At 56.5% G+C, this 27,538-nt stretch overlaps 2 protein-coding genes and 1 long non-coding RNA gene across 12 annotated transcripts in view; 1 reads left to right on the forward strand and 2 right to left on the reverse strand.

Moving 5' to 3' along the window:
- Positions 1-844: 844 nt before the first annotated feature.
- On the reverse strand, positions 845-10,647 carry DENND6B (DENN domain containing 6B). Of its 4 annotated transcripts, none has more exons than XM_028532523.2 (19): positions 10,194-10,613; positions 6,355-6,393; positions 6,238-6,280; positions 5,542-5,654; positions 5,006-5,086; positions 4,272-4,377; positions 4,102-4,181; positions 3,955-4,017; positions 3,638-3,693; positions 2,975-3,097; positions 2,797-2,892; positions 2,614-2,708; positions 2,426-2,491; positions 2,128-2,282; positions 1,986-2,039; positions 1,596-1,705; positions 1,373-1,475; positions 1,217-1,291; positions 845-1,140 (listed from the first exon to the last, which is right to left on the reverse strand). In XM_028532523.2, exons 1-19 carry the CDS (start codon positions 10,353-10,355, stop codon positions 1,018-1,020), a joined length of 1,743 nt encoding a protein of 580 aa, XP_028388324.1. In that variant the 5' UTR covers positions 10,356-10,613; the 3' UTR covers positions 845-1,017. The 4 variants fall into 4 exon arrangements, with proteins under 4 accessions (XP_028388324.1, XP_035875679.1, XP_035875681.1 ...); XM_036019786.1 differs by having other exon boundaries at positions 885-1,140; positions 1,596-1,675; positions 10,194-10,620; XM_036019788.1 differs by lacking the exon at positions 2,975-3,097 and having other exon boundaries at positions 885-1,140; positions 10,194-10,647.
- A 9,789-nt stretch (positions 10,648-20,436) lies between these two features.
- Positions 20,437-22,607, reverse strand: LOC118499210. The gene is made up of 3 exons (XR_004901735.1): positions 22,495-22,607; positions 21,092-21,281; positions 20,437-20,979 (listed from the first exon to the last, which is right to left on the reverse strand). It is a non-coding gene; the product is annotated as an uncharacterized LOC118499210 (long non-coding RNA).
- PPP6R2 (protein phosphatase 6 regulatory subunit 2) overlaps positions 21,597-27,538 on the forward strand; it is an 80,048-nt gene continuing 74,106 nt past the window's right edge. For 4 of the 7 annotated variants that reach the window (XM_036019792.1, XM_036019797.1, XM_036019795.1 and 1 more), the window contains exon 1: positions 21,598-21,828. The gene's annotated coding sequence lies outside the window, so the exon portion shown is untranslated. Of the gene's footprint in view, positions 21,829-27,538 lie in introns of all 7 variants that reach the window. The other 3 variants (XM_036019798.1, XM_036019793.1, XM_036019796.1) reach the window with 1 other exon arrangement.

Raw genomic sequence — 27,538 nt, forward strand, 5'->3', positions numbered from 1 at the left:
GGGGGCCGAGGTGACAGGGAACACTCCCCCCACCGCCAGGCCTGGGCGGACGCGAGGACGCAGTGCCTCCCCCTCACTCTGCAAGCACCTGCTACAGCGCGAGGCCCAGCGCCCCTCGAGTGAGGGGCCTCAGGGTGGGGGGCTGGGAGGCGGCAGACCTGAAGGCCCACACCTCTGGGTCCGAGCCTCACACCCACCCTCCCACTGGCCACTGCTGCTGCCGGGCACTGAGTCCTGACGGTGCTGCGGCAACTGGGGGCCTGGCGGGGGAGTGGCCCCCTCTGAGAACTTGGTGCCAGAGGCTGCCTCAGCTGTGGATGGCCCTGGGTAGGGGGTGGGGGGGCAGGGAGGGCTCGAGTGCCACGAGGGGCAGACGGAACAGTCCCTCCGTGGGCTGCTCCAGGGGTGGGACCTGGGACAATGTCCCTGAGGGTGGGGGACCCTCCGGCCGGGCCCCACACTGCCCCCTGGTGGCCTCCCCAGGAACCACGTGGCCGAGCTCCTCACCCTCCCAAGCCCAGCCAGTCAGGGACTAGCCCCAGCTGCCGGTGAGCGGGTGGGTGGGCCGAGTGAGGAGAGCCGTCTGCCGGTCGGCTGCCTCTCCCTCTCCTGAGCCGGGCGGCCTGATGGGGCTCAAGGACACATCAAATGCAGCGTCTGGGGCCCTGCTGGGCTCGGGCAGATGGGTGCCTGGAGGGGGCGGTGGCCCCAGGCCCAGAACAGCAAGGGCTCGCAGCCAGCCCCGCCCCCCCAGCCTGCAGCCCTGCAGAGGGCAGCTGGGGCTCTGGGGGAGGTGAGGCTCTGGCCAACAGAGGGTCCGCCATCAGTCAGAGACTAGGCTGTCGTTCCAAGTGCCACCTTTACTGCGGGGACAAAGCGGTGCGGGGCAGGGGGCCAAGGCCAGGGAGCGCCGGGAGCCTGGGTGGGGGAGCTCATGCCTGAGGGGGGCCGCCCCTCCCCGCACCGGGCCAGTCCTAGGCCCCCGGGGGGCAGAGAGGCCCCTCCCTTTGGCCCGTCCTAGGGCGGGCACAGGACGGCCTGCAGGTCCTTGGGCAGGGAGTGGACGGCGGCCTCGACGCACAGCCGGGCCCGCTGCAGCGTCTCCTCCTTCACGGGCAGCTGGTGGCCCCGGGCCCGCACCTGCAGGGGCAGGGCCGGTCAGGGGCAGGCGGACTGCGCCCCCCGGCCCCCGAGGGGCAGGACGGGAGCCTCTCACCAGCTTCTCCCGCAGCTTCAGGACCAGGTCCACGACCTCCACCTCCGACTTGCCCTGCATCCAGGTCTCGACGTTCTGCCTCGGGAAGATGGGGCCGCCCGTCACCGAGGCCCCCCAGCCCCAGGCCCCCTCCCCCCCGGCCGCGGCCCTCCTTACCGCCTCACAGATGGCCTCCAGGTGCAGGGCCTCCAGCTTGCGAGCCATCTCTCTGCGCCGCTGCCGGTACCAGCCATCGAAGTGGGGGGACTTGAAGAACCGCCTGTGGGTGACAAGGGGCCGTGGCTGTGGGCGGGGCCGACTCCGTGCGCCGCTGGGTGGGCGCGGGCACCCTGCACCCACAGCAGCAGGAGCCTCAGGTCCCCCGCTGGGGTCCACCCACCTGTAGAGGCCCAGCCAGTCACCCTTGAGGATGCAGGTGGGCTGGGGCCCAGCATGCTCCAGGCTGCACAGGAAGTCGTCCTGGTGGAAGGGGCGGATCTGGGGAGGAGTCTGAGACAGCCGCCAGGTGAGCCCTGCTGCCCAGGCAGGTGCAGCCTCCCAGGCCCTGTGTGTGTCACAGGCCCTGGACACGTCCCAGGCACGCTCCTGGGCCGCCTCCCTGCTGGAGACAGTCCCTCCGTGCCGCCCCCCTTCTCCGCGCTGTAAGGGAGGGGACTGGGGCCGGCCTGGAGCCCAGTCTCCCCTCCCAGACCTTCCCGCCTCTAGAACTGGGACTGCAGCCCGCTCGCCTGGCCCCTCCCCCACGGCCCCACCGGGACCGGACACCCACCTTCCAGGGCGTGATGCTCTTCTGCAGGGGCATGAGGCTGGCCATGTAGTGCTCCTGGGGTGGGGAGGGGAGTGAGCCCGGGGCCTCGGCCCAGGGGTCTCAGCCCCAGCGCCCCTGCCCCTGCCCCTGCCCTGGGCCTCACCAGCGGAATGATGAAGCTCTGCGTGAGCTCCAGGAGGTGCCGCCGCAGCAGCGTGGTCAGCACCCCTGCCGGCCGCTTCTTCTGCAGGCCCTTGAGCAGCCGCTTGAGCAGCGCCTTGTCGCGGCGCAGGTGCGCGGTGTACTCGGTGTACAGGCCTGGTGGAAGGGCGGGGCTGCGGTCCTGGGGGCCCCTCCCACACCACCACAGCCCGCCCCCTCCGCTACTCCCGCACTCAGAATCCTGGCCCCCCATCCCCCAGGATGCGGAGCCCATGCCTGGGTCCTGGAGAGGCACACACCTGGTTTGGTGTCGAGGGTCTTCAGCCTCGAGGGCTTTTTCAGCTTGACCTGTTTAGGAAGACCCCCTACAAAACAGGAAACACTGGGGGCAAGCCTCAGTGCCGGCAGGTCGGACCTGGGTGGGCCTGAGCGGCCCGCCTTGTCCCGCCCCCCTAGGACCGCGGAGCAGGGGCCAGGCCGGCCTCACCTGACATCTTGGGCTCCCCAACGCGGAGGATGTGGGGCCAGTGCTGGAGTGTCTTGATAAAGAAAGGGTTTGTGACTCCCAGGACCACGTTGGGTCTAGAGAGAGGGGAGAGAGAGGAGGCAGTGGCGGCTCAGTTGGCAGTCGGGGGGGGCGGGGGGAGGGCAGAGGGGGCACAGCACTTACGGGGCCTGCGTGCGCGTGGTGAACTCCTTGAACTCGCTGTCGTGGATGGTGAAGTAGGGGCGGTAGTCGCAGCAGAACCTGAGGGGCTGCAGGCAGCTGCGGGGGTGGGCGAAGCAGGCCGGTGAGCTCAGCAGGGCAGGCCCCGCCCCCGGTGACGCCCCGCCCACCGGCGGCCTACCTGGTCAAGGCCAGCACCATCTCCGAGGACACCGCCGGCGAGGGCGCCAGCACCACCAGGGGCTCCCCCAGGAGCATGAGCTCCCACAGCGTCTGCACGTGGGTGAGCACGGGCTGCAAGCACCTGGGCGGGGCAGGGGAGGTTGGGGCGTTCAGGGAGGCTGGAAGGGGCGGAGGCTCCTCCCCAGGGCGCAGGAGAATGCACTGCCTCAATGGGAACAGGGCTCGCAGATGCGGAGGGTGCACAGGGTCCGCCGACCCGGACCATCCACCCAGGTTGGCCCGGCCCTGCGCCCCAGCCTGAGCCGGCTGCCCTGGCTCCCGCGGGGCCCAGCCGGGTCTGCAGCCTGGCTCCCTCCAAGGTTCGCCCGCAGAGGGGCAGCCTCAGGCAGTGAGTGTCCCCCCACCCCCCCCCACCCCCCGCACAGCCCTCCCCTCCCCACGCCCGCCTGCCCACACCTCCCTGCCCGCTGGGCTCATTTCCTCTCAGCGCAGTCACCAGGCTCCAGGTTCCTCTTCTGGACTTTTCTGGGGCAGAGCTGGCCCGGGGTGAGTGTCCAGTAGGCGAGGCGGTGTCCCCGGGGCCCCGACCCTGCCCAGGCCCAAGCCTTGTGGGCTCCCCCAGGGTCTACGTGGGCAGCAAGCAGCAGCCCACAGGGCTCACCTGAGCAGGTCCAGCTCGTGGACACTGGTGAGGACCAGTGGCGCCGGCAGCAGGTTCTGCCCGGGGAGGGGGGTGGCGTCAGGCTGAGGGCGAGGCTGCCACGCCCCAAGCCCCAAGCAGGCCCCTCACCCCAGGGACGGTGGCCCCCACCCCCACAGCACAGGAGGGGCCGTTCCCAGCCCTGTACCCAGACACGAGCCCCTGGGCCTGGCTGGTGTCTGGCCACCCAACTGGGCCCCCGGCAGGTGGGTGGGAAGGCCCAGACAGGTGGCAGGGTTGATGCAGGTGCCGTGCCACTGGCCCAGGAGGGCCCCCACCTCTTGGCCACACTGCTTCAGAGGACTGGGCTCCGGCTTGTCCGCCCTGGATGGGATGTGCACCTTTGGACGGAGGGGGCAGCTGCCGGTCACGAGCGGGCACCGCCATGCCCTCGGAGCCTCCCACCCCGGCTGGCCAACCCTCACCTGCAGGACGACTCCCACGACAGGGAGGTTCAGGGTCTGCCCGGGCACGGGGGCCGGCCATTGGTCGATCTCGTTGCACACTGCGGGTGCAGGCAGTTGGCGTCAGGGGCCTGCAGCCGCAGCCGCTGGGCCCTGCGGCCGACGATGCGGCCTCTCTGGCGGCCACTCACCTGCTTCCAGGCAGGGTGCCAGCTTGTCAAAGAACTCGGGGGCCACCAGGCTCAGCAGTGCCTGGAACAGCCGGACGAAGGGCAGGCGGGACACCAGCACCAGGGACTGCAGGGCCCGTGGGGCCGGAGAGAGGTCACCCAGCCCCTCAGGCGTCTGCAGGGACCCCTGAGGCCCGGCTCATCCAGAGCCCACCCAACTACATAGGACAACTGTGCCCAGGATGGCCCCACACAGACCTCAGGACCCCAGACAGGAGGGGGCCCCAGTGACACCAGGGAGGGTTGGAGCCCAGCTGTCAGAGGGAAATGCTCGTGGCCAGAATGTCTGGGATGACCTCCTGGCAATTAAGCAGCTTTTGCTTTGAGAGTCTGAGTTCAAGGCTGAAGTTGTCTAATCCTGGAAGAGTGACCAGGCCCCCTCCGGCCAGCAGTGAGAAGCAGGGGTGTCCGGGGCCCAGGACACAAAGGCCATGGGTGCCGTGCTGGGCAAGGAAGGGGCAGTGGGACCCACACACCAGAGGGGCTGCAGCGAGAGCTGGGCGCCAGGGCAGCCCCACCACCCTCCCGTGGCCCAGGTCAGGTGGCCCATGGGGCCCAGGGGAGTGTGCTCCCCTGGTACCAAGTGGCTGCAGGAGGGGTGCTCCTGGAGGCTCGAGACCCCAGCCCCTCAGCCCCTCCATGGCCACCGGCCCCTCCTCTCAGAGGTGCCAGCCCAGAGGCACCAGGTGGCTCACCTTCTGGAAGTAGCCCCTCTTCACGGAGCTGTCCTTCACCTGCCGGAAGTACACGTAGCCGAAGTAGTGCGCCGACTCCCTCTGGAAGAGGCAGTCAGCCGGGCTGCACCCGCTCTCCCTGTGCCACTCCCCCACCCCCGCCTCCCAGACCGCCCACTCTGCAGCGGCTGCCCCACCCACGGACCCCACTGGTTGTGGGGTCATGGGCTCAAGCCTGGGCGTCCTGGGCTCAGACAGTGGGCACCACCTCTCCAGGGAGCACCTCCCAGACACCGTAGGGAGTGACCCGGGGCCGGAAGCCCCCGAGGGCTCCCGCAGGCCTCTGCACACCCAGCCACACCCTGCTGCCTGCGTGGTATACGGGAGGAGCACCAGGGACCCTGGGGAGTCCCCCCAGGAGAGCGGGCCCACCCTGTGCCAGGAGGGGGCTAGGGCTGGCCAGTGCCTCTCCTGCCACGCGGGGCCCAGGCACCTGGGAAGGACGGCCCCACCAGCCTGTCCCCGGTCTGCCGGCGGCAGAGGCAGCCTGCACGCACCTGCAGCGTCACGGGGGCCTCGCTGTCATAGCGCCCGTCGTCGGCGCGCCAGGGGCTCCTCTGCCCTCTGCACTGACGGATTCGGAAGCTGAACTGCGTGTCTCCGAGGCAGCCTGGGGAGGGAGGCAGCCCCACCGCTCCACGTCAGGGCTGGAGCCCCTCCTGCCCCCCCGTGCATGGCGGGGAACGCAGCGACGGGCAAGGACCCTGTAAGTCTGGCTTCCGACGGGCTATGGAGGCCCCAGAGAGAAGCCCGGTGCTGGGCCCTGTCCTCCCTGTGGGAGTCCCTGTGTCCTCACCCCTGCACCCGAGAATTTCAGGGTGAAGTCCCAACGCAGACGCACCAGCAGCTGCCCACTGTCCAAGCACGTCCAGGCGGACAGCCGGGGGCCCGAGGTGTGGCAGCCTGAGCCTGCCCAGAACCTGGGGCCCTGGGAGGAGCAGAGACAGCTCTGGGGGGCCCCAGTGGTGGGGTCGAGGAGCCCAGACCCCGCTGGTCCCTCTTTCCACACAAACAAGGGGAACCTGGCTGCCTCTGCTGCATCGTGGGGCTCTGGGTGTCTCCACCGAGTGGGGGTGGGGCCTGGGCCCCAGGGGCCCAGGGACGGCCTGCCCCACCGCCCCACTGTCTTCCTCTCCCCGAGCCCCCCGCCCCGCCCTGCCCCGGCCCCAGAGGGGAGAGTTGGAGCACCCTACCGGAGTGGGAGTCAGGGAAGGACAGGTAGCAGATGCTGCTTTTCTGAAACACAGGAGACCCGGTGAGGGCTGGCTTCCTCCTGGGTGAGGTCTGCTCCCCGGGGCTGCGGGACCCACCTCCTTGTCCGTGAGCCGGAAGTCGCCGGGATACACCAGCTGTGGGGACACAGAGTGCTCAGCGAGGCCAGGCGGCTGCGGGGCTGGGCCGCAGGTATGCTCCTCTCCGCTCCGGCCCCTCCTAGAGCACATCGTCCTCTGTGGGCAGACCCTGCTGCCCTGCTCCACCTTTGGTGCCCCAGGCCCCCCCTCCCAGCACAAGGCTGCTCCAGACTCCCCTTACCTTGGCCAGCACACACCTGGGGGAGCTCCCCGACTCCCTTCCTGCCCCCCTCGCCCTCCAGGCTGCTCGCCCAGACTGGGGGCTGCTGTGCCCTGGGCTCCAGGGTGGCCCTGGCCTGCGTGCAGAAACCCTGGAGCCCACTCCAGGAAGTGGCTGGGCCGGGAGCCTGTGTGGGCTGTGCGCCCAGGGCCAGCACCCTGAGCCCCCAGCTCCCTGCATCTGCCCAAGTCCTGCCCTGAGGAGGAGTCAGGTTTTGGCTGAAGCCAGGCTTCTTCCGGGGCGTGCCCCGGGCCCCGGTGCAGGGCGAGGCGCTGTGCCCTGGAACTCCCGCTGCGGCAGTGACGTCACACCTTGTCGGCGTTTGCTCGGGGCTTGCGCCTGTGGTCCCCTCCTGCTCCTGTCTCGAGGACCGGCACTGAGCCCAGGGCACTCTTGTCCCCCAGCCCCTGGCCGGGAGCAGACATCCCCAGATGTGCATTCGCCCAGGGGGACAGCGCATCCGCGAGGCATGACAGGAAGGAGCATCACGTGGAGACCTCCGGGAGATCTCAGCTAAGGAGGCACCGAGGAGGAAGGGCCCCGAGGGAGGGGGCAGAGGGTGCCACAGAGGCGGGCCTGGGGGTGGCCCTGTGAGTGGGAGGGGCCACAGGACAGGTCTCGTGTCCGTGCCCAGCAGGGCCTGGGAGAGGCGGGCGCCTGGTGGGCAGCGAAGCTGTGGTGGACCCTCTGTACTGAGGTCCGCAGTCTGAACCTGGTCTGACACCCCCGGGAGGCCCTCGGCCTCTGAGCAGGCCACTGGGACCTGCAGACTCCATGACCATGCCAGGAACCCCACGAGAGCAGGGGTGGGGAACCCACATGCAGGGGCTGGTGCATCCTGTCTCGGAAGCAGAGGCCGGAGGGGGGCTGGCCCAGCCAGACCATGCATCGGTGTGGGGAGAAGTGCGGTGGACCCTCCGAGAGAGACAGAGACTGAGGCTGTGCTGCGGGGTGACAGCGCCCAGCCCCAGGCGGGCCCCGCCGAGCTGGCCGGCACAGGGTGCTGCCCCTGCACCCGCTCAGCCCTGCAGGAGAGACAGAGGGTCGTGAGGTACTGGCCACAGGAGCTGAGGTGAGGGTCCGGCTGCTTGCTATTTGGCCAGATGTTGAAAGGTTTGTAAAAGAGTCAAACGATGCTCACAAATTTCATTTTGCAAAATATGGTTGTTTTCATGAAAATATTAATATTTATATTAACTCATGGGGTATGTTTCTTTTGGATTAATAAATATTAAACATTTTTGTTTTAATTGCTAGTAAACATGGGTCGACATGACCTCACAAAGAGTTCCCTGGGGTCCTCAGTAACATGAAGGCTGTAAGGGGTCTGGAGTCACATCAGTGCCATGGTGGGAAAGGGGCCTTTGGGGCCTCGGGGCGCAGTTCACCCCACAGGCCTCCCAGACTGGCTGAGGTCCGGGGGAGAGAGTTTCTGAGGGCAGAGAGGGCGGAGCCAGGCCCTTCTCTCAGCTGACCCGCCCGCAGGCTCAGTGCAGCCATCCATGCGGGACCCCGCACACCGCCGGGCGGTGGGGGGTCCTGAACCCCTCGCTCTGTGTGTCTCGGGCACAGAGTGTGAACTCCTGGAGAGCACGGCGTTGTCTTCGCATTTGCTCCGTGTCCCTGTGTACAGCACCAGCACCACAGGGCCTGGCTGGTGGCCACTGCTCCAGCTTGACTCACAGAACAGGTGAACGACAGCTCCTTGCCTCTGCTTTGGCTCGTGTTTTGTGGGCAGGGACCATGCAGGGCAGGTCCCTGAAATAGCTTGCTCTCCACGGCCCAGCTGCCTCTTTCCCATCCGCCAAGACTGGCCACACCTCATTCCTTCCCCGGAGCTGCTTCTGTTCGTGGAGCTTCTGGACGGCGGCTCCTGGGTCTTCCGCCCGTGTCCCAGCGCCGCGCACAGTGCCAGGGCTGTTGCAGGGCTCAGCGAGGCTGAGCTGTGCCCACGGGAGCCCAGGGCAGGTGCTCCCTGAACTGTGTGGGCCCAGCAGAAACGCCCCTTGATCTTCGGCAGGACTCCCGGGGGAGGGAGGAAAGATGAGGCAAACCTGGGGGGCACCGTGAGCTGCACTGCCCGGTGGATCCACGGCTGGGCCTCTGCACAAGACCGGACGATTCCGGAGGGCGCTTGGTTCCCAACGGCCCCTCCCTGGACAGAGCCTCATCGACAGCTCGGAAGCCAGTGCACACAGGACCCATGGCCATGAAGGCTACTTGCTTAGAATTAGCTTTCTGGATGATTGCATCCTAGAAAGTTATACATGAGAATGTCTCAAGGAAACGAAAGAATCTCTTAACTTCTCTTGTGATTAAAAAAAACTATTAATTTTATTTTATCTTTTTACAGATATTTTATTTATTTATTTTTAGAGAAGGGAAAGGACGGCGAAAGAGAGGGAGAGAAACATCAATGCATAGTTGTTTCTCATGCACCCCCTACTGGGGACCTGGCCCCACAACCCAGGCAGGTGCCCCCACCAGGAATTGAACCGGTGACCCTTTGGTTTGCAGGCTGACACTCAACCCACTGAGCAGTTCAGCCAGGGCCTTCTCTCGTGATTTTGTGGAGAACAGAATGGGCAACAGTGAGAAGGTGGGCTCTGCCACATGGGGCAGCTCAGCTCTCTGCTCAGGCCCCTTGGTCAGGTGGGGCTGTCACAATACTGCAGGCCGGGTGGGGGTGGCGGATGGGGTCTCCACGGGGCCAGGACCTGAATCCTTATGAAGAGTCAGTCCCTTCTGTCTCAAAGACTGGGCTTGTGGAGCTCAGCAAGGCCTCAAACCAAAGCAACCCCCACCCCCATCCGCCTCCCAGGATGGCTGTGCGGCCTTGGCTTGGCCAGCCCCGGCCTCAGCGGGCCCTGCCCCCGCAGCGCCAGGGACGTCCCTGACAGTGTGGTGAGGTCTACGCCACCACTTTCAGGGCGTAGAGACCATCCTGACAGCCCTGAGGAAGGCCTCCTCCCTGAACCCGCCACACTGTCATCTACACCAGGAGGGAGAGAAGCTGCCTCTGAGGGTGGGGGTGGGGGCACCCCAGACCCCCCCCCCCCAGCTGGGTGCAGCTGGTGAAGAGAAAGGCAGCCAGTATGGCTGGAATGGCACCCACACGGGTCTGGACCTGAGCCTAAGTGAACCAAGAGGGGCCGAAGGCTTCCAGCAGGGCGGCCACAAAGGAGGGTCGGTAGCAGAGGGAATGATCCCTGGCCGGCGGAACTGTCAGCCTTGCCCACCCACGAGAGGTGGAGTGGTGGGAGGGTAAAGTCCAGGGTGACCCCTGGAATTCTGGCTGCAGCAACGAAGGGGACGAGGTGCCGCAACTAACGTGGGGAAGGGGAAAACGAGACAGATTTTCCTTGACAAAAGGTCAGGGGTATCCAAAGTGCGGGGCCCCTACCTCCTCCATCCCAATGGGAAGTCGGCCATTGGTCCCTTTGCTGGAAAGCGCCCCTTTCAGGAGGCGACAGGCGCAGGGTTCCGGAGGAGGGGCAGGCCCAGCTATCTGCCCGACTTCCCCCCACGCGCAGAGGGCGGGCGGGCGCACGATGACCCGCCCCCCTGCCCCGCTCACCTCCAGCGCCTGGCCCAGCTCCAGGTCGAAGGTGACCACGCACACGCACTCCAGCCAGGCCGAGAAGCGCGCCCAGGGCGTCGCCGCAGCCCGCGACCCGGAGGACCTCACCCCGAGGCGGTCGCGAGGCCGGCGGGGCCCGGCGCTAGACAGGGAGTCCATCGCGGAGACTGCCGGGGCCCCGCCGCGCGTTGCCGGGGGAACGGCCGGGAGGCGTTGCCCGGGAAACGGCCAGGGGGGCGGCAACCTCGGCGCGCCAAAGGACCACGCCGCGGAGCAGTCGAGCGGCCGTCGCGGGCTAGAGCAGCCCTCCCGAGGTCCCGCCCGCCCCTGACGGCCGGAGAAGCGTAGCGCACCGAGGAGTCGACGAGCCCACCAGCGAGAAGGGCCGAGCGGGCCAGAGCGGCCCAGAGCGTGGAGGCGGGGCTTCTGGGCCGGCAGGGTGGGGATCCTGGAGTTGCAAGAGGCCGGGGTCGGGGCAGCGATTGCGGATCCTGCTCTGCTGCTTTCGCCACCGGGTTCTATCGTTCCTGACTTCCCATTCCACCAGTCTCCGCTGCATCTGCTCCCTGGGGTCGCCCACGGGCGCGCGTCCTGCAGAGCGGGCACAGGCCTGGGGTCGCTGCTGCCCTTGTCTCGCATGCCCTGGCCCTCCGTGCGTGCGACCGCTCCCTCGCCCGCCCTCTGGCCGCCTAGGCGGCGCCCCCGAGTATATCTGCCCGTCCAGCTGCCTGGTTCGCGGTCCCCAGCGCGACCGCTGAAGCCAGCTGGGACGCGGCTGGGAAACACGCTGCGAGCAGCCTCCGCCGTTTCCGCGCCGGAGGAGCGTGGCCCCACCGGTGTCACCGCCGAGCAAATAAGGGCGAGTTTGGAGCTGAGACAGTAACTTAACTGACATGCCACATATTTTAGTGTTTTGTTTTGTTTTTTAAATAAAAGCCCTCTCCAATTCCTTCTCTCCCCCCTCTCCCCACACACTCTCCAACGTTAGGAGGGCAGGGCTAGGCTGCAGTGACAAACCCCCGTTGGTGACCATGGGAGAGTCAGGTGCCTCTGCTTCACTAGCACAGGGCCTCCCGCGGTCACGGGCAGTGGGAGAGAGATAACGAGGCCTTCCAGCTGTTAATTTCCTAGGCCTACACGTGGTGTATCCGTCATTTCTACTTAGAGGCCCATGGACCAAAACTAGTAACGCGGCACCAAACTAACTGTAAGGGAGCCTGGGAAATGAAGGACTTGGATTTTCTGGGGAGCCACAAAATTATTCTCCTTTATAATGTCCATGTGTCATTGAACTTAAGATACCATTATTTTATAAATCATCAAGGTAGAGAAATTGCTACCAGTTACAACAGCGATGAGCTATCAAGTGTTTTCAAGAGACTATTATGAAATGTGCAAACATGCAGAAAAGATATGCCAGACAGTAACCATCCACTTACCTGCTATCTGGAATCCACATACATAATTAATCCTTTGTTATATCAATTTTATATCTTATCTCTATATCTGTCCTATCCATCCATCACATCATCTTATTTTTAAAATATTTTATTTTTTAGAGAGAGGGGAAGGGAAGGAGAAAGAGAGGGAGGGAGAGAAACCTCAGTGTGTGGTTGCCTCTCACGTGCCCAGCACAGGGACCTGGCCCACAACCCAGGCATGTACCCTCACTGGAAATTGAACCGGCGACCCTTCGGTTTGCAGGCTGACACTCAATCCTTTGAGTCACACCAGCCAGGGCCAACTCATTTTTAAATTAAGCGATTAACTCCAAAGCCAGTTGCAGATATCAGTGCTCTCACCCTTAAATACTTCAGTCTGTGTACCGTTAACTGCCGCTGTTTTTCATTTCATTTGTTTCTTTGGTGGGAGGGGGTTGATAAAACATAGTGAAATGCATGAATCTATGTTTTGTTTTTTTCTCTATTTGAAATGTATGCATACTTACCTTAGCAGGAGAGCTATCATGATCTGGAAATGCATGAGTCTTTTCTTAAATGTTTGTTTATTGATTTTTAGAGAAAGAGAGAGAATCATCAATTCTTTGTTACACTTATTTATGCATTCATTGCCCTCGCTGGGGATTCAACCTGCAACCTTTGCATATGGGGTCAATGCTCTAACCAAGGATGCTCTAACCAACGGAGCCACCTGGCCAGGGGGAACTGCATGAATCTTAAATGTGTGTGGCTATTCACCCAAAGCACCAGCAGGATATGGAACACTAGCACCACCCCGGAAAGCTCCCTTGTGCCTCCTTCCAGTCAGTCTCCCACCCACACCCCACTGCTGCGATTCTTTGCACCATGGGTCACCCTGTTCTGGAACTTCGTAAAAAGGGACCCATACGATAGGTAGTCTTTCGTATCAGGCCTCTCACTCACACAATGTTTTTGAGATCCGTTTCGTGGTGTGTTGCATGAGTTCATCCCTTCCCACTGCCGTGGACTTGTCCACGTTGTTGTGAATAGACTGCAGTTTGCTTATTCGTCCTCCCGTAGTGGACGCTGGGGCTCTGCCCGGTTTTCGTTTGCGAGAAACAGAACTGCTGTGAAGGCTCCTGTTCGGGCTCTTTGTGGAGGTACATTTTAACTTCTCTTGGGTGAACACCTAGGAACTGGATTGCTGAGTCATAGCAATAGTCATAAAGAAATATATTTAGCCTTTTAAAGAAACTGCCAGACTTCCTTAAAGCAACCATACTTTTTTTTATTGCCACCAATAACAATGTAGTTCTGTTTGCTCCACATCCTTGCCAACATTTGTTGTTGCCAATCTCCTTAATTTTAGCCAGTCCAGTGGGTGGGCAGTGATAGCTAATTGCAGTTTTCATTTGAATTTCCCTGATAATGGTGTTGAGCATTTTTTCATGTGCATACTTCATACCATTAATTGTAAGGTGTATTCTGACTTCAGGTGTTAAATTGTGGGGAGAGCGTGCCTCTTAAAACCAGCGAATTACAGCACTCTCCAGGATCCTTTGTGCCTCTGCGTGGTCCACCCCTGCTCTCAATGGCAGTCCTGGGATTTACTGACCTGTGATCTCTCTCTCCTCTGCCTTTTCTCAACATTTTTCTATAAATGGAAAGTACAATGTAGGAGGCTGAATCACTACCCCCAAAGGTGTTCACATTCTAATCCCTGGAACCTGTCAATCTGTGCTACCTGACAGGAGGGAAACGGGGTTTTGCCCGTGTGATTAAGGACCTTGAGATAGGGAGGTTATCCTGGATTAGCCCGGAAGGCCGGATGTTCAGGGTCCTTTCCAGAGCGAGGCAGAAGGATGGCAGTCAGAGAAGGACATGCGATCCGTGTGATGACAAAATCACAGAGAAACTGGAGGCTGCAGGTACAGAGAGGTCCGATCAGATCAGGTCACCGGGGAGAAGCAGGCAGGTGCTGCAGGAGGAGGTTGCCGAGAAGATAGGAAGTAGCCCGGGACCAGATTGGCTGGGAAACCGACCGTCTCCAGAGCACATGGAATTATGGGCAAGAAGGTCTGAAATAAAAGAGGGGCTCTCTCTGTGGTTCTTCTCCCTCCAGGATGGCCGGGGGGAGCATGCTGCAGCTGCCTGCGTTTCTCAGGGGGGGGGGGGCGGTAATTTGGACGGATTTTGGATGGTAAGGAACCCTGAGCGCAGCCTGGGGTCGGGCCGTCCTGGCCAGAGGTGGCAGGTTAATTCTTCCGGTGTTCCGGAGGGAACGGGCTCTGAGGCAGAGGCTGGCCATTCTTCCAAAATTGTGTCGCTTTTGTATCTCATGTTGTTTTAGTGTGTAAACTAACCCTATGGGAATAAAGTAATTGGAACTAACGGGGAATGCTAGGAGAGCTCAGGTGTTAAAAAGGTAAGCCTGAATTAATGGATTTAAGTGATTAAAGCTGTGACTAAAGAGTTTAAGCTTAATTGATAGGCTTACGTGGCTGATGCCTGTGGCAAGCTGTTATTCCAAAATCGTGCAGCTTTTGAATAAAGACTCCTTTCCTTCATCACCAAACCTCTGCCGGTGGAATTTTACCTCGAGGGCGGCGGCAGGCAGCGGGACCCCAGTTGCTGTTCGGTAACGGGACCACTCGGCTGGCTTTGAAGACGGAGGCAGGGCCCCACCGAGCGAAGGGTTGCTGCAGTCGCCTCCAGAGCTGGACCCCGCCAAGACACGGAGCGCCCCCTGGAGCCCGCCGAGGAAACAGCTCCCCTAACGCCTTGACTGTGGCCACAGGAGACTCACTCCGGGTCTCTCCCTGGGAGGAGTGTAGGAAAATAAACGCGTGTTGTCTTAAACCACCGCACGAGTTTGTGACGATCTGTTACAGTTCCAGTAGAAAAGAAAGACATACGATGTGTGGTCCTTTTCTGTCTGGTGTATCGTGTTGTCACCCCTATCGACAGTTCATTCCTTTTTATGAATGGTATTTGTCTGTGTCGCTGATGCTTTCTGGATCTATTCACCAATGGATGAACGATTGGAATGTTTCCAGTTTTTGCTTCTCATGCATGAAGCTGCTCCGTACATTCGTGTGCAAGCCTTTGTGTGGACACACGTTTCTCTTGGGTAAATACTTAAGAGTGGACGTGTAGGCTCATGCATAACTTGTAACAAACTGGCAGACTATTTTCCAAAGGGAATGCACCAGGTTACACTGCCACCGGCCGGGAGGAGGTTTCCGCACACCCTGAGAGGAACTGGTCCCGTCCTCCCGTCTCTGTCTCTGTGCTTTTAGTCTCGGGGGGGGGGGGGGGGGTATCTCCTGTGGGTTAGTTTAGTGTTTCCCTGATGACCACTGGTGTCGGTCATCTTTCATGTGCTCGTACTCCATTTGTAGCATCTTCTTTGCTGAAATGTTTATTTAAATCTTTTGCTTATTTTAATTGAATTGTCATTTTATCACAGAGTTGTAAGGGTTTTTAAAAAATAACCATGCGTGGTTGCAGGAGAGGCAACCACACATAGATGTTTCTCCCTCTCTCTTTCTCCCTCCCTTCCCCTCTCTAAAAATAAATAAAATCTTTAAAAAAAAATCTATTGATCATATTTGTGAGAATTTTTCTCTGTTGTGTTCCATTGACTTACAGGCCTGTCTTTATGCCAGTTCTGTGCCGTCTGGATTGTCTTAGCTGTATAGTATATTCTGAAATCAAGTGTAGTCCTCCAACTTTTTCCTTTTCAAAATTGGTTTGGGTATCTTGACCCTTTGCATTTCTATGTGAATTTTTTAAAAGATTTAGCCCTGGCTGGCGTAGCTCAGTGGATTAAGCGTGGGCTGGGAACCAAAGTGTCCCAGGTTCGATTCCCAGCCAGGGTACATGCCTGGGTTGTAGGCCATAACCCCCAGCAACCGCACATTGATGTTTCTCTCTCTGTCTCTCTCTGTCTCTCTCTGTCTCTCTCTCTCCCTCCCTTCCCTCCCTAAAAATAAATAAATAAAGTCTTTAAAAAAAAGATTTACCTATTTTTAGAGAGAGAGAGGGGAAGGGACAGAGAAAGAGAGGGAGGGAAACAGCAATGTGTGGTTGCCTCTCATGTGCCCCCAGCTAGGGACCTGGTCTGCAACCCAGGCTTATGCCCTGACCGGGAATCAAACCAGTGACCCTTTGGTTTGCAGGCTGGTGCTCGATCCCCTGAACCACACCAGCCAGGGCTTTATATAAATTTTGTATCAGCTTGTTAGTTTCTACCAAAGCAAGATGACCTGCTGAAATTTTACCAGATATTGCATTGAATGTATTGGTCCGTTTGGGGAGAATTGTGATCTTAGCAATACTGTCTTCTAATTCATAAACATGGCATGTGTCTCTATTTTTTTTTAGGTCTCCTCTAATTTTTCTCAGCAATGTTTTGTCATTTTCATTGCATGAGAATTGCAAGACCATCCTCAGGTCTGCTACAAGGGCTCATCGGGACTAGGCAAATAGGCATTCTCATGGCCATGATTTATTACAATAAAAGGCTACAAAGTAGAATCAACAAAAGGGAAAGGCTCCAGGGGCAGAGTTTGGGGGAGACCAGGCGCCCCCTTCCAGGATCCTCTCACTCAGTGGAGTCACACAGGAGGTGCTCGGTTGTCCTGGCAAGTTGGGACAAGGTTGTGAAATGTCGCCAAACAGGAGCTCATGTTTCTTTCCTAAAAGTGCTGTAACAAATTGATTCCTACTAGGTGGCTTAAAACAACAGACACTTATCTTCACACAGTTCCAGAGGCCAGAAGTCCGAAATCCGGAAGTCAGCAGGTTGGCTCCTTCCGGAGGCTCTGAGAGAGGCTCCGCTCCAGGCGCCTCCGCTGACCTGTGGCCGCGCTGACCACCCTTGGAGGACCGTGGCTGGTCACTGTATCCCTCCAGTCTCTGTGTCTGTCTCCACATCCTTCCTCTGTGTCTTCTCTCCTTTTCTTAGGACACTCATCATTGGACCTGACCCAGGGTGTTCTGTCTCAAGATCTTTAATTCAATAATCTGCAAAGACCTTTTTGTTTTCAAAATTATTTTTATTGTATTTTTCCCTCACCATTTAGTCCCCTTATAACCCCCTTCCCACAATCACCACACTGTTGTCCATGTCCATGACTCTTTTTTCCTTTTTGCTCCATCCCTCCACCCCCTTACCCCTCCCCCCACCTTCGGCTGTCATCTGCTCTCCATCTGTGAGTCTGTCTCTGTTTTGCTTGTGAGTTCAGTTTGTTCATTAGATTCCACAGATGAGCGAGATCATATGGTGTTTGTCTTTCTCGACTGGCTTGTTGCACTTAGCAGAATATTCTCCAGGTCCACCCGTACCGGTCAAGGGGTAATTTTTCCTCTTTTTTGCAGCTGCGTAGTATTCCATTCTGTAGGTGTCCCACGGTGGTTTCGCCCGCTCACCTGCTGATGGGCGCTGGGCTGCTTCCGCAGCCCGACAGGCGTGAATAACGCTGCGGTGAACACAGGGGGGCTGATGTCCTGCTGAGATAGCGTCGTGGGTCCCTTTGGACAGATTCCCAGAGGTGGGGTCGCCAGGTGAAAGGGCAGACCCATTTTTAGTATTTTGAGGTACTTCCACACTGCTGTCCACGGTGGCTGCCCCGGTCTGCATTCATTCCCACCGACAGTGGAAAAGAGTTCCCCTCTCTCCACACCCTCGCCAGCACTCGCTGTTTGCTGATGGACTGATGACGGCCACTCCGACCCGTGGGAGGTGGTGTCTCATTGCGGTTTTAATGTGCATTTCTCTGATGATTAGTGATGTTGAGCATTTTTTCATATGTCTATTGGCCATCTGTATGTCCTCTTTGGAGAAGTGTCTATTCAGGTCTTTTGCCCATTTTCTAATTAGGTTGTTTGTTTGTTTTGGTGTGGAGTGTTATAAGTTCTTTATAAATTTTCGATATTAACCCCTTATCAGATGTATCGGCAAATATGTTCTCCCATTCTGTGGGTTGTCTTTGTATTTCATTGTTGTCCTTTGCTGTGCAAAACTTTTTAGTTTGATGTAGTCCCATTTGTTTACTTTTTCTTTTGTTTCTCTTGTCCTAGGGAGATGTAGCTGATAAAATATTGCTACAAGCTGTGTCTGAGATTTTGCCCCCTTAAGCTTTCATCTAGTATTTTTAAAAAAATTTAAAGATTTTATTTATTTTTATCTTTAGAGAGGGAAGGGAGGGAGAAAGAGAGAGAGAAACATCAATGTGTGGTTGCTGGGGGCCGTGGCCTGCAACCCAGGCATGTGCCCTGACTGGGAATCGAACCTGCGATGCTTTGGTTCGCAGCCTGTGCTCAATCCACTGAGCTACGCCAGGCAGGGCTCATCTAGTATTTTTATGGTTTCTAGTCTAATATTTAAATCTTTAATCCATTTTGAATGTATTCTTGTGTGTGGTACAAGAAGGTGGTTTAGTTTCAATTTTTTCTGTTCTTATCTGTCCAATTTTTCCCAATACCATTTACTGAGTAAACTGTCTTTAGTCCATTGATGTGCTTGCTTCCTCTAATATTAATTGACTATAAAGGCATGGGCTTATTTCTGGGCTCTCTATTCTGTTCCATTGAGCTTGTGTCTGTTTTTATGCCAGTACCATGCTGTTTTGATTACTACAGCCCTATAGTACAGTTTGATATTAGGAAGGTCACATGCACAGGTTGTGAGTAGATGTCACCACCATTCAACCCACTAGAGCACTGGTCAGAGAGGTTGTCTGCTTGGTGCCTGCCAAATTTCCAGACACCAGGAAGAAAGCAGGTGTTGAGAATGGATCATACTGTTTGTACAAACAGTGGACATAATGCACCACTCTGGTCACTCCTGGGACTGGTGGCCACCGTCCTGAAGCCAGGCTCCCAGATGGTACCCAAGGGCTAACCTGGTGGGCAAGTCTTTCAGGCTAAGCCGTCCCCTGCTGCATCAACCCTTTTTTGTACACACCCCTTTGTTGTATTTATTCCTAAGTTTTTTATTCATTCTGATGCAATTGTGTACGGAACTTTTTTTAAAAGATTTTATTTATTTATTTTTAGGGAGGGAAAGTGGGGGCAGAGAAAGAGAGAGAGAGAGAGAGAGAAACATCAATGTGCAGTTGCTGGGGGTTGTGGCCTGCAACCCAGGAATGTACCCTGGCTGGGAATCGAACCTGGGACACTTTGGTTCCCAGCCCGCGCTCAATCCACTGAGCTACGCAGGCCATGGCTGTGTACGGAACTTTTTTCTTTTTTAGATTTTATTTATTTTTAGGAAGGGGAAGCGAGGGAGAAAGAGAGGGAGAGAAACATCAGTGTGTGGTTGCCTCTCGCACACACCCCCACCTCCGCCACTGGGGACCTGGACTGCAGCCCAGACATGTGCCCTGACTGGAAATCCAACCAGCGAGCCTTTGGTTTGCAGGCCGCCAGGGCCAGAATTTTTTAAATTTCATTTTCAGATTGTTTGTTGCTCTTATATAGAAATATAACTGTTGTTCATGTATTAATACTGTATCTTGTGACCTTATTAAACTAGCTTATTGTTTTTAGTAGACTTGTTTGGTGCATTTCTTAGGATTTTCTAAATAGATAATCATGTCATTTGTGAATAAAAACAAATTTGCTTCTTCCTTTCTAATCTGTGTGACTTTGTTTTGTTACATTGTTGCACAGGCTAGAACTTTCAGTACAATGTAGCTTCATTTCAAATGTTTCTTCCTATCTCTCTTCTCTTTCTGGCGTTCCCATTATGCATCTGTCACACAGTTTGCAGTGAATAACCACCGTCCTTGGATATTCTGTGTGGGGTTTTTGTTTTTAAATATTTGTTCTCTTTTTTCTTTTGTTTTTGAGGATTCTGTTGGCAGATCCTCTGGCTTGGAGGTTCTCTCCTCAGCTGTCTCCAGTCTGTTGATGAGCCCTTCAGAGGCATTCTCCGTGTCTGCTGCAGTGTCTCCTGCCTCCAGCTTTTCTTCTGTCTTCTTTCTTTTTTAAAAAAAGATTTTATTTATTTATTTTTAGAGAGGGAAGGGGGAGGGGGAGGGAGAGAGAGAGAGAGAGAGAAACATCAATGTGCGTTGCTGGGGGCCATGGCCTGCAACCCAGGCATGTGCCCTGACTGGGAATCGAACCTGCGACGCTTTGGTTCGCAGCCCGTGCTCAGTCCACTGAGCTACACCAGCCAGGGCTCTGCCTTCTTTCTTAGGATTTCCATCTCTGCTCACATCACTCATGCATTCCTGCATGCTGCCTACTCTATCCATTAGAGTCCTTAGTGTGTTAATCATACTTGCTTTAAATTCCCATGTGATAGTTCCCACATCTTGCTGTGCCTGGTTCTGACGCTGGCTTTGTCTCTTCAATCTGTGTGTTTTGCCTTGTCATTTTTTTCTTGAGAGCTGGACGTGGCGCACCGGGTGCGAGGAGCTGACGTCAACAGGCCTAGAGACGCGTTGGTGAGGTGTGGGGCGGGGACCGCTCTGCGGTCCTACGATCAGGCTCAGGCTTCGGTGCAGTCGGTGCCTCCGCGCTGGGACCTTCACAGGAGCGTCTCAGTTCGCTGCTCCCCCTCGGCTGGCACAGGTGGCTGGCATGGGCGGAGCTGGATATTTCCCTTCCCCCATCAGTGTCGCTCTGGTGTGGTAGTTTCTCCTGTGAGCCGTCCTTGTTAAGAACCTAGTGCGCTGCTCGCCCTGGCCAGGTTGCTCAGTCATTAGAGTGCTGCCCCCATACCCAAGGCTGACGGTCCGATCCCTGGGCAGGGCACATACAAGAATCAACAAATGAATAAGTGGAACAACAAATCAGTGTCTTCTCTCTTTCCTTCTCTCCATTCCTCACTCTAAAATCCATCAGTACATTTTTTTAAGTAAAAAAAAAAGAACAGAGTGCTCTGGTACCTTTTGAATGACTCCTTTTCCCTTCCTCCTGCTAGAAACACAATGGTATTTGTCTCCGATACGTACTGCGGGAACCTGCTCATACTCCTGGAAGAAAATCTTGCTAGAGGGTGCGGCATCATAAAACTGGGTCCCCCTGGAGTTTTTAGCTCTCAGCCGTATTTTCGCTGAGCCTCCAGAAACTTAACAATCACTGCTCAGGAAATCACTGGCACAGGTTCCCCTGGCGGTTTCTGCCGGTGAGTCTGCCCCGGAGGCCAAGCAGCCCCAGCCGGTGCCTGCAGCCGAGCTGGGCCCGGAGCAAACCCTCTCGCGCCCCCTGGTGACCGAGCTCTGCAGCAGCAAGTCCACCTCTGCGTCTGCAGGGGGCTTGGGAGCTGGAAAGTGCTGTTAAGTAGGAGATACTCCTCAATCGTTCAATTTCATTTTCCAGCATTTTACCACGGTTCACGCTGACACCTGAAATACTAATTCTCATTTTAGAGATTAGTTTAATTGAAGTATACAACTCCAGCAAATGTTAACTGGGCACATATTTTAATATGCAAAACACATTAAATCTGTGAAACACCTGGGAAAAACAGTAAGCCTGGTGGCTGCTGCTCAGGCGCTCCCAGTTCAATTAAGAAACGACCGTAGACGAGGGTGGGGGATCCACACCCACTCTTGCTCTGGCCGTGTCCAGGCCACGTGCCCGAGAAGTTCAGAGGTCATCCAGATGTCCCAGTGGGAGAGGATTTCAGCCAGAGCGGGAGGCACCCCTAAAGAACAGGGACACACCTGCCTCGGGAGTGTGACCCTTTGGAAGGTTTTTTTTGTTGTTGCTGACGTTGCATTGGAAAACTTATTACCGCAAACGCATTGTCTCACAAGAAGTTGATTATGCTCGCACAGAAATTTAGCAGTGCCTCAGGGGGGAAAGCAAAAACGGAAAGCCGCCCCCCCAGCCACCGGGCTCCCGCCACAGTCCCGCTCCGCTTCCGGACGCGGTCACCGAAGTGCGCGGACTCCGCCCCCGATGGCCCCGCCCCCCGCGCGAGCGAGCGCGGCCCGTGAGGCCACGCCCCCAGCGCGCGCGCGCCCGAGAGCGCAGCCGCCATTTTGGAGCGACCGGAGCGCCGCTCGCGGCCCCAGCCGGTCCCCAGGCGCCGGCCGGCCCGCGCGGTGTTCGTGGGCGCCGAGTCAGTAGGCGCCGCGCCCGGCCGGGCCCATGTGCGTGCGGCCCGCCCCAGGGCTTCGCCTCCGCCAGCGCCCTGGCCTCCACCCGGGCCTCCGAGGAGCCGCCGCGACGCCCGGCCCACGGGGCAGGTGAGTGCGGCCGCCCGCGGGCTCCTCAGCGCCTGCGCCCGTCCGTGCGCCGGGAGTGCACCCCGCCGTCGGCGCCCACCGCCCCGTCCCGTCAGCGACCCCCTTCGGTGACACGCCGTCTGCGTTCGCCCCGTCACGTCCGCCCCGTCCGCGTCCCCCACCTCTCCCCGCCGCACGGCGTCCACGCGCCAGTGCCCCCCGGTCAGCACCCCGCCGCCTGCCGGCCCCCACCCGGGACCCGCGTCAGGACCCTGCTCGCCAGCGCCCCGACCCGCGCCCCCCGCTCCCAGTCGGCGCCCCCGCCCTCCGTCGGCGTGCGCTCCGGGGTCGCGCCTCACCGCCGCCCGCCCCCTCTCCCTCCGCAGGTGCCGCTCGCCGCCGCCCCTTCCCGGCCCCCGAGTGCCCCCGGCCGTCGCCGCGCTGCCTCCCGCTCGCCCTTCCGGCCACTTCGCGTCCTCCCCACCTGCACGGCCCTCCCCCTCGCTTCTGAGCGCTCGCGGGGGCCGCGGCCGCCCCCGGCCGGGCCCGGCCGCTCCCACCGCCTCGCCCCCAGCAGGGGTCCGCTGACCGCCCGGCCGCGTCAAGTCCCCGGCGCCTTCTCCAGGCTGTCACTCCCCCAGCCCCCTGTCCCCTGCCCTCGGCCTCCCCGGCCGGGCCGTCACCCACACTGCCGGCTGTCCGGTCTCCGCCGCGGCCCTTCCTTCTGGGTCCCTCCCGGCCGGGCTCCTCTGACTCCGCCAGCCGGCCCTGCTGGGGCAGGAGCGGGGACGGCGCCTGCAAAGGCCCCGGGGCGGTGGGGGGTGGGGGCGGCTCCTGCGGGACCCAGACCGAGGAGGCCCGCGGGGCCGGCCTCGGAGCGCTGGCCCACGCGCCAAGCAGTGCCCTGAGGGTCGCGCGCCCGAGTCCCGAGGGGCCCTGGGCGGGAGCTGGCGTCTCGGAGCGCCGTCCTCGTGACGTGGGACGTGGGGCGCGCGCGCGAGACAGGGGAGAGGGGCGCTGGGGGTGGCCGTGGCTGTGGTGTACACCTGGGTGGCCGGCTTGGGGACGCTTTGGGGGCAGAGCTGCCGGGGCTGGCCGGCCTGAGGGGGAGCGTGGACTCTGGCTGACGGAGCAGGTGGGAGGCCCAAGACCCTGTTTAAGGCGGGCGGCGGCGGGTGGGGGCGTCCGTGCAGACTGGAGGTGGAAGGTAGGGCTTTCTCCGGCCGGTGGAGGTCGGGCTCTCGCGGGAGAAGCTGGACCAGAGGGCAGCCAGGCTGCAGGCATCGCCCCGGCAGGGACGGTGCTCGAAGCCCTGGGCATGGCTGTTGACTCCCCACGCACACGCGTGTGCGCGCAGGAAACAAGAACTGACCATTCACTGCGCGCGGCTGTGTTAAACGCTTTCTGTGAACAAGAACCCAGAAGAAGAAACTGAGCTCTGACTGTGAAAATACTGTTTTAAGTTTTTGGATAATAATGATAACTGACTGTGTACCAGGTACTTTTGTGTGTGCACACATGCGTATTCCAATAAAGCTTTATTTAAAAAAAAAGACAAGTCCAGTGCTTTGCCTTTATTATCGTCGTACCCTTGTGAGATGTAACATTTGACATAAAGTAGGTCCACGATTGGGCGGCGTTGACTCCACACCAGAGGGAAAACCAGTGCTGAGTCTGTGTTCCGACCTCAGGCCCAGCGGCCATTTCATTCGGAAAACAACGTAGAGATGGCGTTACTCTTGACGCCCCGTTAACGTTCATGCGGGAACACTGAGGCGCAGACGAGGGACCCCCCCCCCGCCCCGGGGTCACAGTGAAGGGGCGGGCGGGCGGGCCGTGTTCACGGTGATCTGTGCGCAGAGCGCGGTGCAGAAACCTCAAGTTCGTGTCCGGAAGTCAGCCTCTGTCCCACCCCACCGCTCGGCCATCTGCTTCCTCTGGGGGCTCCCGTCATTCCACGCACAGGAGCCGTCCTCTTTTGTGAGCACGGAACGTGCAAGTGACGAGTCTTGCATTTCTTTAAAAACATTCCCCCATCTAAAGTGGTTGGCTCTCTCACTCCCAGTGCAGTAACGTACAGATCTTGAGAACATACACACGAAGACCTGGAGCAAGTGTCCGTCACGCCTGCCGAGTTTCAGTCACCCCTCCACGTTTCCTCGTGTTCCTTTCGGTTGTCACGGCACCCTGGAGACCCCAAAGCGGCCAGACTGCTGGTCTGTGTCACTGTAGACTGAGTTTGCAGGATCTTGAACTTCATGTAAATGGAGTCATAAAGCATACGCTCTTTTGTGTCTTCTTTTGCTCAGTGTGATGTTTCTGTGATTTATTGATTTCGATGCCTATGTCTGTAGTGTGCTTTTTATTTGAGTAGTATTTCTTTGTATGAAAATGTCATTTGCTTATCTCTTTTCCTTTTGATGGAATTTGGGGGTGCTTTTACTTTTTGGCTGTCATGACTAAAGTCATTGACAGCTCTTAATGCACGTCTTTGGTGGACATGTGTTATTTCTTCTGGGTAAATATTTAGGGGTGGGGTTGCTGGGTCACAGCATATATGTGTGTTTTACTTCTTTAGAAACTGCCCAACAGTTTTCAAAAGAGGGTACCACTTTACACTCGCGCCAGTCATACCCGAGAGTCCCTGCCCCATGTCAGCACTTGGTATGTTCCGTGGTGTTAATTTTAGCCGTTCAGGGGGCAGTGGTACCTCACAGGGGTTTAGTTTGCATTTCTCTGATGAGTAACAATGGCAAGCAGCTTTCCATGTGCTTATTGGCCGTTTGTATATCTCTTGTAAAGTGCCAGGGCTTTCGCCCACTCTTTATTGAATTGCTTGTCTTTTTATTATTCATTTTTAGGATGCATTTTTAAAAATACATTCTAGTTGAGACCTTCATGACGGTATGTGTGCAGACATACGTAGTGAGGGAGAAGGAGGAGGAGAGGAAGTGAGGGGAATATTTTTTCCTATTTATGGTTTGCCTGTTTGTTTCTTAATGGTGCCTTTTGATGAACAGGAAATTTTAGTTTGGATGAAGTAAAAGTTTGTCAGTATTTTTCTTTTATTTAGGTTTATGGTTCATCTTTTTTAAACAGCTTTGTTGAAACATGATTAATGTGCAATAAACTACATGTTTAGAGTGTAAAATGTGATAAGTTTTGATACACGTATACACATGTAAAATCATCACAGTTAAGCTGGTGTGCATGTCTGCCCTGAGCAGTGTGGCTCAGTGGATTGGGCATTATCCTGAAAAGCAAAAGGTGGCTGGTTTGATTCCTGGTCAGGGTACGTGCCTGGGTCGCAGGTTCGGTCCCAGGTTGGGGTGTATCCAAGAGGCAACTGATCGATGTTTCTCTCCCTGTCTTTCTCTCTCTGTTCCCCTCCCACTAAAAATAAATAAATGAAATCCTGTTAAAAGTGTACATGTGTACATAGTGTACATATCCATCACCCCTCGAGTTTCCTGATGCCCTTTGGGATCCCCCCCCCCCCTTTCCTGCCAGTCCACCTCGGAGCAAACACCGGTCTACTCTCTGGATGGCCCATTCCGCATTGTTTTTTGGGTGAGGTGGAATTAGGGTACTTTTTCCCCCATACGTGTTATAGAATCACGTATAGGGAATCGATTCAATCTGTTGAAAGACACTCTTTCTCCATTAAATTGCATTGGAACCTTTATAATAAATTACGTGAAGATATGTGTTTAAGCTTATTTCTGGGTTTTCTGTTTTGTTCCATTGGTCTAATTTTCAACACCACACACACTCTCTGAATTACTGTAACTTAATGGTAAGTCTTAAAATCAGATGTAAGACCCTCACTTTACCTCACTGTATATATTTGAGATATTTTATATATACATATATATGTATATATATCTTTGTTGTTCTAGTTATTTATACACTCATTGGTTGCTTCTTGTATGTGCCCTGACCGGGAATTGAACCTGCAACTTCGTGTATTCAGACAACGCTCTAGACAATTGAGCCACTTGGCCAGGGCAAGACCTTCACTTTTATTTCTCTATAAAATTTTCTGCCAGTTTTGGAATACATTTTTCAGTTTGTACAAATTTTTCTCGGGAGTTTGTTTGGGGTTACATTGAGTCTATGGATCAAGTTTAGAACTGAATTAATGTCGGGTCTTCTGGTCTGTGCACGTGGTATAGCTCTCCTTTTATTTAAACCCTTGATTTTTCTCAGCTTTTTTTTGGTAGTTTTCAGTGTGATGGTATACTTTTTTCCATTCAGAATATTTGTAGATATTTGATATTTTTGATGTTATTTAAAATATTCTATATTGTTTTTAGATTATTTGTTAGTAACGTACAGAAACACAGTTGGTTTACGTGTGCTGATCGTGTACCCTGCGACTTCGCACAACTCACTTATCAGCTCTTCCTGTGTGTGTGTGTTACTTTGGGTTTTCTGTGTGCGTAATCGTATTATCTACCAACAAAGACAGCCCTGCTTTTCCTCCCCGGTTGTATGCCTCTCATTTCTCTTTCTCGCACTGCTGTGCTGGCCAGCGCCTCTAGTCCGGTGCTGACCACGAGTGGTGATGGTGAGTCTTCGGTGGTTGAGGAAGGTGCGCACCAGTCCGATTGTGGGGGGTGTTTTTGCCGTGAAAGGTGCTGGGTTTTGTCCAGTGCCTCCCTTGAGATCGTTTGGTTTCTGTCTGTTATTCTGTGGAAAAGCTACCTTATGTTAGTTGATTTTCAGGTTTTACAGGAATCTTGCCTTCTTTTTAAAAATAAAAAGATTTTATTTACTTATTTTTAGAGAGGGGGAAAGGGAGGGAGAAAGAGAGGGAGAAAAATGTGTCAGAGAGAAACATCAATCAGTTGCCTCTTAACACACGGCCTCACTGGGGGACCAAACCTGCAACCCAGGTGTGTGCCCTGACCAGGAATCGAACCAGTGAGCTTTCGCTTTGTGGGACTGAAGCCCAGCCAACTGAACTACGCTGATCAGGGCAAAGCAACCTTGCATTCTTAGGAAAAATCTCTGGTGTAGTGTATAAATAACCCTTTTTGTGTGTGGCTGGCCTTTGTTTGCTAGTGTTTTGTTGAGGATTTTTGTGTCTATATTCATAAGGGATATTTGCTTACACGTGATTCTGTTTTCCGCTGATATCATTGGTTTTGGTATCGGGATAACTCATTCCCATAGGATGAGTTGGGAAATTCTTCACTGTTTTTGCAGATAACATTTCTAGATGGGAGCATTTCTTTCTTCTTTAAAAAAGTTATTTATTTATTTTGGGGAGAGAGAGAGACATCTATTTGTTATTCCACTTATTTATGCATTTATTGGTTGATTTTTGTATGTGCCATGACTGGGGATCAAACCCACCACTTTGGTGTACCTGGATGACTGAGCTACCTTGCCAGGGCCTTCCTTCTGTGTTTCTTATGCTGTGGGTTTCCTGGGGACAGACTCCCTCAGCTTTTGTTTGTCCGAAAAGGTCTTTATTTACCCGTAAGCATTGGAGGATATTTTTTATGGATATAGAATTCTACGTGGGCAGTTTTTCTTTTACCCCTTTACAGAAGTTACACCATTATCTTTGAGTGTCTGTTGTTTCTGAACAGGTGAGAAGCAGCTGTCATTTTATCATTCACCTATACCTTTTCCTCCTGTGTTTAAGATATTTCATTTATTTTTATTAAGTAAGTAAATTCTCTATTTTGATTTTTTTTTCTTTTGCAGTTTGATGATAATT

The sequence above is a fragment of the Phyllostomus discolor genome, chromosome 2 (genome assembly GCF_004126475.2).
Source record: "Phyllostomus discolor isolate MPI-MPIP mPhyDis1 chromosome 2, mPhyDis1.pri.v3, whole genome shotgun sequence".
Classification (NCBI taxonomy): Eukaryota; Metazoa; Chordata; class Mammalia; order Chiroptera; family Phyllostomidae; genus Phyllostomus; species Phyllostomus discolor.